This window comes from Triticum dicoccoides, chromosome 1A (assembly GCF_002162155.2).
Source record: "Triticum dicoccoides isolate Atlit2015 ecotype Zavitan chromosome 1A, WEW_v2.0, whole genome shotgun sequence".
NCBI lineage: Eukaryota > Viridiplantae > Streptophyta > Magnoliopsida > Poales > Poaceae > Triticum > Triticum dicoccoides.
Window position 1 is genome coordinate 587,091,703 of NC_041380.1, and position 9,011 is coordinate 587,100,713.

The 9,011-nt window shown below is 45.2% G+C and overlaps 1 protein-coding gene across 1 annotated transcript; it reads left to right on the top strand.

Annotated features, from left to right (window-relative positions):
* The first annotated feature begins 2,483 nt into the window (after window positions 1-2,483).
* LOC119356311 (two-component response regulator ARR14-like) lies at window positions 2,484-8,911 on the top strand. Its single transcript, XM_037623258.1, has 8 exons — window positions 2,484-2,745; window positions 2,884-3,042; window positions 6,733-7,104; window positions 7,274-7,350; window positions 7,877-7,987; window positions 8,087-8,258; window positions 8,374-8,504; window positions 8,596-8,911. The coding sequence occupies exons 1-8, from the start codon at window positions 2,484-2,486 to the stop codon at window positions 8,650-8,652; spliced, it is 1,341 nt and encodes a 446-aa protein (XP_037479155.1). The 3' UTR covers window positions 8,653-8,911.
* Window positions 8,912-9,011: the final 100 nt, after the last annotated feature.

The window sequence follows — 9,011 nt, forward strand, 5'->3', positions numbered from 1 at the left end:
TGGTCCCACCGAGCGATGTCGGGGGCTACCAGGGGCAGCTCTGGGCTGGCCTACCCGACGTCTTGCTCATCTGAGTGTGCCCTGAGAAAGAGATATGTGCAACTCCTATCGGGATTTGTCGGCACATTCGGGCGGTGTTGCTGGTCTTGTTTTAACCTGTCGAAGTGTCTTGAAATACCGAGTCTGATCGGAACGTCTTGGGAGGAGGTCTATTCCTTCGTTGACCGTGAGAGCTTGTCATGGGCTAAGTTGGGACTCCCCTGCAGGGATTTGAACTTTCGAAAGCCGTGCCCGCGGTTATGGGCAGATGGGAATTTGTTAATGTCCGGTTGTAGATAACTTTAACCTTAATTAATTAAAATGAATCAACTGAGTGCGTTATCGTGATGGTCTCTTCTCGGCGGAGTCCGGGAAGTGGACACGGTGTTGGAGTAATGTTTGCGTAGGTGGTTCTCTAGTTTCTCGCTCGCGCTTTGCCTCCTCTTCTCGCTCTCTTTTGTGTATAAGTTAGCCACCATATTTTGCTAGTCGCTTGCTGCAGCTCCACATATATTTGCCTTGCCTTACCTATAAGCTTAAATAGTCTTGATTGCGAGGGTGCGAGATTGTTGAGTCCCTGTGACTCACAGATTACTATTACACCAGATGCAGGGCCTAATGATTCCGCTCCAGGAGACGCCTTTGAGCTCAAGTGGGAGTTCGACGAAGACTCTCAACGTTACTATGTTTCCTTTCCCGATGATCAGTAGTGGTGCCCAGTTGGGGGTGAACGGGACCGTTGTCGCATGTTGGGTTCTCTTTTATTTTGGCACCGTAGTCGGGCCATGAGTGTTTGGATGATGTAATGTTATTTATGTACTTGATTGACGTGGCGAGTGTAAGCCAACTATGTTATCTCCCCTTTATTATTCATATTACATGGGATGTTGTGAAGATTGCCTAACTTGCGACATATGCCTTCAATGCGATTATGCATCTAAGTCGTGCCTCGACACGTGGGAGATATAGTCGCATCGAGGGTGTTACACCGCTCAACATTGAAGACGGCTCAAGGCGGACATGACCTCTCACTGCCTCCGGCATTGAAGCGGCGCGCCGGCTGAGGGTGCCGCCCGTGACACGTCTCCGATATCCGCGCCTGTTCAATGCCGGAGACGGGTGACTCGATGGAACGGGACGGATATCTACCATGCCCGTTCAATGCCCCATTCGTCCATAAGTCGCCATTAAGCAGGCTCGCCGGCCGAGAAACCCACTCTGGCGTCTTGCGTTGATGCTTGGCCTCACTGGAATCCGTTATTTAAGGGCAGCCACTCCGGGCTATCTCCACGGCACAACACATCCGCTCCACATCCTCCTCATTTCCTCCACATCCGCCATGACCGCCAGTCTGAAAGCACTGCGAGACAGTCTGTCGCCGGAAATGAAGCACGTGGTTTCCGGCCTTGCCGCCGCCTGGCGTAGCCGCCGTGCCAGGTGGATCGAGGCCGGCTTGCCGGCCAGCTCGCGTAAGGTCTTCAATGACGAGGACGACACCATCATGGAAACGGACTCCAACAACTCCGCCCTGGCTCCCGCGCCTCCTGTGCACGCCGTCTTCACCATGAAGCAGACGCAGACGCACTTCAACGCCGCCATGGTGGAGGTGCAGCCTATGCTGGCACCTTTGTCAGCGTTCTAGCAGGCGCAAGTGGAACAGCTGTGCAACATGTTCCTTCTGGAGCAACACCGGCTGGCGGAGGGACAGATGTACGGTGAGCGCGCGAGCGAGGAGGCAGTCGCGGCCATGGCCGCGGCGAACCCCAACTTCGTTGCAGAGCAGTGTGCCATCTACGACACCGTTCGTGCTGAAGCCGCCGCTCGCCGGGAAGGAGCTGCTACGGAGGCGCAACTGCAGGTGATTGCGGAGGAGAACAACGCCAGCTGTGCCTCCTACGCCCCGCCGACGAACCATCAGCCGGCCCGCTAGGACGAAGATAGCGCCAGCGCCACCATTTTCATCATGGACTTCACGTCCACCAGCGACGGACAGGTTGTCCTCCCGCATCCGTGTCGGCGGATTGAAAAAAAGTTTGGCAAAGCTGAGCATCTGACCAAATTAACAACAAAATTACACATGAAAATGTCCTGCTTGACCGAGGCGCGTCGTTGCACCTATGTGAGTTTTGGAGCCCTGCAAAAACAATGTTGAAGCACCCATGTGAGTTTTGGAGCCCTGCAAAAACAATGTTGAAGGTGCAGAGTAAACACAAGGTCTCGCTGCCATCCAGCCCAACCTCCAGATAAGCTCAAATTAAAAGGAAAAACCAGATAAACTAATCAAAATTTAAAAGAGAAGTAGCCGGAGTAGAATGGGCCCTGAAAAAAAGAGACTTCAACTGTCGCGCGAGTGCTGCCCCTTTTACAACCGGACGCATCATTCGCGCGAGTGCTGCCCCAGGGCGCCGCATCACATCGCATCGCATCGGTGGGCCGCGGGCCGAATGAAGCGGGACAGCAGCTGGCACGCCCGTAAAATTCTGCCAGAGGAAGTACCAACTAACGAACAAGCCATCTACCTTCTTCATGCGCGCGTCGCCGCGAGCCCTAGCAAAGGCGCCGCCCTGCACGCGCCGTCCATCATGGATCTCCCCGGCGCCTCCCTCCCCGCTCCTCCCCCTCGCCGCCGCGCGCTCGCCTTCTCGATGCTCGCCGTCAGGATTAGCTTCATGACCGCCAAACTACGCCAGCTAGGCTACAATGAAGGTATACGTTGCTTGCTACGTACTGCTTCGTTCGTGCTTGCTTCGATAGCGTTCTCCACTGTTGCTATATATGTACGAGCATGATCCATGGTTGTGAAGATGGTACATCCATGCATGATCTTTGCTTGCTTGCTTGCAGTGACGGCTTGCACTGATCCAGCGGCGGCCATGGCGGAGCTTCGCGGGGGGCACAAGTTCAAGGCCGTGCTGGTCGACGTGTACTCTCTGCGCTACAGCCCGGCGCCGGCCTTCGAGCTCTTGGACTGTGCCATCGGCGAGATGCACATCGATACATACGGTAATTATATTGGATCTACTTCTACTTAGTTAAGTTTACCGTGCATGTTCCGTTTTATCTAGAGATGGAGAGATGGCAGTTTTGAGGTTTTGACAACGTTACCAGCACCGGTTTGAGCTTAAGTACGTAGTGGAAAACTTAGAAGGATGCTGCCAGATTCATTCTTCTTTCAATTTCCGAACGTTAAGAAATTAGGACCGGTCTAGCGAGCGGCCGGCTGCTCGCTGCACCTTGCGAGCGGCCGGCCTAAAATTGCAAGTTTTGGTCCCTAATAATCTACAAATAGTAATTACCTAGTGTGTTTTTTTATTAGTTAGTGGATGTTTTCGTTAGCATTAAATGCGTATAGCAAATGCGTACAGACTAGTCTGTGAAACACATTTATTTTTGCCTCTTAAATCTTTAAAAAGTCATATCTTTTAAACCACACGTTGGAATTCAGATCCGTTTTCATCTTTGTGATGAGATCTTCGAAACTAGATCACGCATGGGTATGTTTCGACGAATTTTTTTTGATGCCAACTTTGGTGCTATATGGTGCAACTAAAGTACTGCATTGTGCAACTAAAATAGATTGCCGCGCCAACTGAGTATATGTGTGTGTAACTAGTCCTGTCAACTAAATATCAATGCGTGTGCAACTAGTGTCCTGCCAACTAAACATCAATGTGTGTGCAACTAGACTATATTACAAGCCAACTAAGCATATGTGTGTGCAACTAGTATTCCTGTCAACTAAACATCAATGTGTGTGCAACTAGACTACGTTACAAACCAACTAAACATCAATGTGTGTGCAACTAGACTACATTATATGCTATGACAATTCATATGCGACTATGCGGACTAGATTGTGCAACTCTGTGGCCATGCATGGGCCAACTAGGACTACTATGTGTGCAACTACAACTACTGTGGATGCAGCTCCAAAAAAATAGGTTTGGAAAAAATTGCACCATGCAGTACTAAACTTGCACAAAGCAGTACTGAAATTGCACAATATAGCGTCAAAATTGGCATCAAAAAATTTTCGTCGAAACATATTCATGGGGGATCTAGTTTCAAAGATCTCGTCGCAAAGAATTCAACAGTGAAGACGGATCTGAATTCCGACGCGCGGTTTGAAAGATATGGCTTTTTAAAAATTTGGAAAACCAAAATAATTTTACGTGAAGCTGTTTCTTTTAAATTAGACTAACCAGTGTGAACACATTAAATACTGATAACGACATGCACTAACAGACAAAAATACAACTCATCCATGGTAAAAATGCCCGGCCGCTCGTTCTCTCCAGTTAGCGCGCGGCCACTTTTTAGATTCTGAGAAGAAATTATTGATGGAAAGGGGGGGAGCCCGGTTGGAAAAAAAACATTAACCCAAGTGCTTGCACTATAATTAAAAAGATAATCATGCTTGTTTCAGCCTAGTTAAGACTAATAATAACAAGATATGTGCGTTAATCGATGCATATGGTAGTCCGATCTTGTGCTTAGTTAAGTCTGCCATGTTGCGTTTCATCTAGCCATGGAGAGATAGCGGTTTTGAGGTTAATTGATTTGAGTTAAGCAACTAGACGATTTCGAGCTATGTTGCCACCAGATTCTTCTTTAAAGTCGTATATATACAGGAGTAGTTCTATTCTATAGGTCAAACGGGCTTATGTGGCATAACTTAGCTGCCAGTTAAGCGAGCCAATGATTTAAGGAGTACTTGCAAAAAAACAAAAAAGATTGATGTAAGGGGTGTGGAAAGCTTGTTGTAATTAACCACGAGTCCTAGTCCGGTTTGGACAGGAACACGTCACCGAATGGGTATAGGACTAGTTTTGCTAGCCACGACTGGCTGTTATATTTACCTGTATGTATCCCTGCAATATTTGTACAAGATAAAAGCAATAATAACAAATCTCAGGCGCCTCGTGTTCACGTGTTGTGCTAGCTGAGATTGAATCGATCGAGCCGGCGACTTCGTACGTGCATGGGCTAGCTTCACGTAGGCAAAAATCAATCCGCCTAGTAGCCTGCCTGCTTCCATGGTACGTACTCCCTCCGTTCCGAATTACTTGTCTTAGATTTGTCTAGATACGGATGTATCTAGCACTAAAATGAGTCTAGATACATTTGTATCTAGACAAATCCAAGACAAGTAATTCGGAACAGAGGGAGTACCTTACACCGGACCGGAGTACGGATCGATCGCGTGGTCGTATACTTGCGCGTCTAGTCAGAACCAATTGTCCAGCTTGTGTTAGCTAGCGGGTGCTCCGTACGTGATCGTCTTGACGGAAAGTACTCGTCGAGCAGACGTACAAGTCCTGCATGTGGCCAACATCAGTTTACCTACACTTCAGTCGACTGATCCGACTTTGGGTCAGTCGATTTTCAAAGGAAGGGGGGAGGAAGAACCAGCTGCAGTGGAGGGGGTTCGCCGGAGAGGCTACCCCGGTATTTGTTTTAGGATTCGGGATGGGGACGGTGTTGGGGCGATGGCGTGGGGATTCACCAGAGAAAAAGCTCAGCGTGGCGGGTCTAGAGGGATGGCCGGACCGGTGGGAAGTGGTTTCGGGGAGGACGGAGCGGCAAGGTGGCGTAGGAGCGCCGCCGGCCGCGGGCGGGGCGGCGGTGGTTCGAACGGTGGTGGCTGGCGCCTCAAGGGGAGATGGAGGTTGAAGAAGCATCATGGGCCTTCGATTTCGCATCCAACGATTGAGAAATCGACTGACCACGAATGAAAAATTCAGCTGATTGATTTCTAGCCATTCCCGGCCAACATGGCTAGTGATGGTTTGAGGGGAAATACTTACTGATGTTTGGGAGCTTTTTCTTTTCATTTGAAACCATTGACATACCACTAGCTGCACTGCTTTGGCATTAACAAAACATTACTAGAGTTCCAACTTCCGATGAAGTCACTACGCTACATATATACTACGGGAAAAAAACCATGTACATCGAGTGTTTCGGTCTTTTCCGAATTCCGAGTTCCATGCTGCAGGCGGCAGTCAGCAAAGAGGGTCCTTGATGAGTACCGCACGAAAAACACTCGGTAACATGGGGCCTAGAAATAGCTAGATAAATTTACTTACGACCCACTTTCTAGATGCCCTTTTGGTTAATTTGCATTAGTTTAATTAACGCGTGCCTCGTTCCAATAGAGTATTTCATATGGCATAGCATGCATCAATATCATTTACTTAGATTAAGGCTATATAATTTTAATTCAGAAAGGTGGTAGAGATGGGGTGTTCTAGAAGACGTGTAGTCCAACTTATATAACTAACTTTGACTATTAACATACGAAAATGTATTCAGACTGGTCGGTGACAATACTATCACTAGATGACTGGTTATTGTCTTTGCTATCCATTCATAGATAGATGGTGTTTCTAGAAAACGTCTAGTCAAAATTATATAACTAGCTTTGACTTTTGGCATATGAAAACTGTATTCAGATTTGTTGGGTCACCATACTGTACTAGATTTGTCATGAGAAATAATTTCATAATATTAGAAGTTTATGGGAACTAGTCATCAAACTTACATGCATGTATAAAACACCATCTATTTATGCATGTGGGAATGTAAGCTTGCCTCAAAATTGATATCAATATCATTGTAGTTCAGGTAACAAATGGTCTGTTCTTCATTATACTTTATTTATGCTGACATTTTTCGTTTCACGTCATGTAGCTATGTCGAAAACTGGCGTCCGCTATGGACCCATAGTGATGGAGGATCTCAATAGAATTAGGGAGGGCATCTACAATAAAGCATCCAATGGATTTGAGTCCCTGGAGGCCACACTGAACAGTTCATGCAACAACACATCGGTGATGACAATGCCCACAACAACAACCTTATTAATCTCGGGAAGGAGGGCGACAAGGAGGAGGGTTAGAATGACACAAGTAAGCGATTCAAACAGTCAGCAGGAGCTGGATGGAGGGAGTGTCAAGAACGAGCAGCAAAATCCGGCTGAGAAGCCAAAGAAGGCCCGAGTCGTTTGGACTGACGAATTACACAAGAAGTTTGTGGAAGCGCATGACAAACTCCTCCCTGGAGGTAATGTGGTTAATCATTGCTATATGATTGTCTTCTTAATGTATAGCTAATTATTAATGGGCTAGCCTATCAACCAATCATACATATATGGAGTTAATTTTTCATCTGGTGTTGGTAACTCTGTTTAGTGTTTATAAGGTAACTCGTTTTCTTTTAAATGTTTGCTTAGATGCCGTGCCAAAGAAAATACTTAAGCTGATGAATGACTCTACACTTACTAGAGAGAACATTGCCAGCCACCTTCAGGTAATTGGACTATACCTTTTCTACATATTCAAAGATGATGATATAGTCATCTCTTCTTTCTCTTTTTATAGAAAGTATAATTGCGATAAGTGAAATGTGCATCAGGCTCACATAAACCAACTAGAAAATGTGGATAAGAATAATTGAGTTTTTTTATGTGGCTGGGTAAAATTCATGCAAAATGGTTCATTTGTTTGCTCTATGAAAGGGATATAAAGATGTCTTCTTAGCCTCTCTCCTTGTTTTTCGGTGCAAACTACAAATGTAGTCATTTTATCCTGGAACTGATATCTAGTGGATTCAAGTAAGATTATTTTCAGTTTTTTTGTGGTGATTTTCAAACGCTGCTTTAAACAAAGTCGCTATAGTGAGAGCATCAGCATGTGTTAGTGTGGAAAATCATGTACCGAAAAACTAACCATACTCCTCTCTTATTTAGTTTTTGCATACACTTTTTTTTTACCAAGACTATATCCTTTCTGTCATTATTGTCCAATAAACATTACTTCATGAATTAAAATTACAGAAACATAGGATGAACATCGATCCTCTTCGTAGGGGCAATCCTAAAACAAAGCATCAGAAATTGACACCTCCCCAAGCATCATTGTCATCTCCTAACTTGTCTCAGCAACAGGTACACTACTACAAATATATTCGGAGACCATTATCATTTACTCACTCCAACATTGTCATAATCTCACATTCTCGGCATGCGAATAACATGTGTGTGCAGGCTTCTCCTACAATGATGCAACCTTTGTCTAGTTCAAACTTTTCAGAGACTTCTATAACACAAGGAGTTGTTTGCATGAACCATAATATGAATGTTCAGCCAATGGTCAAACCTCCCCCAGTTAGTGACATGCAGGACAGTCATCCGGCGATGTACATGCAATCATTTAAGGGTATGAATAAGATTAATAGTACATGTCTGCATGATATGCACAAAACCATTTCATTGTTCATGTTAATTTTCTTAATAAATGTTATGATGCTTAACATATTTTCCCTTTTTTACAGATTCCACTTTTTGTCAAACAGAATGTGTGTTCTCGGAGGATCTAGAGTCGAAAGATATGTACACTAGAGATAATAAATCTAAACAAAATAGCACGTGGTGTCCTGATAATTTAGATATTAGCACGATTTTGGTAAGAAATAGTAGTACTGAGTTATTTCAATAGATTTTGCTATTTGAAACATTCTAATAACATCTTCTTCCAATGTTGTGTTGTTCTACAGGATAAAGATCCTAAGCCTTCATGGGATGTAAAGTATCTCTTCTACAATGGTGACTAAAACATTTTGTGCACACAAAGGACCGGCTTCCAGGGCTAATCAGTGGAGAGTCTATCTTAATTCTTGAATACATATAGCGTGTTAAGGCGGATAGTGCTTATGTGTATGGCATTTCTACCTAAGGTCATGGTTGTGTGATCGGATTTTGTGAAATATCATTGCATGGACCACATACTCCAATAAACTCATGTGTGTGTGTGTGTGTGTGTGTGTGTGTGCCCACACACACACACTTTTCTGAAATTGAATAATGCCATTTCGGAGCCCTTTGGTCCTCTCTGTATGAGAATATGTTGGTTTTTCTTAGTTAGATTAGCATTCCTTATTATGTATACAACTCTGTTAGATGTATGCCAAGT

Excerpts from the sequence above, each read along its gene's own strand:
- LOC119356311 (XM_037623258.1), top strand. The coding sequence starts at position 2,484 with ATGAAGCGGGACAGCAGCTGGCACGCCCGTAAAATTCTGCCAGAGGAA. Across the intron at positions 2,746-2,883 it reads CCAGCTAGGCTACAATGAAG|TGACGGCTTGCACTGATCCA; the intron begins GTATACGTTGCT and ends GCTTGCTTGCAG. Across the intron at positions 7,988-8,086 it reads CTAACTTGTCTCAGCAACAG|GCTTCTCCTACAATGATGCA; the intron begins GTACACTACTAC and ends ATGTGTGTGCAG.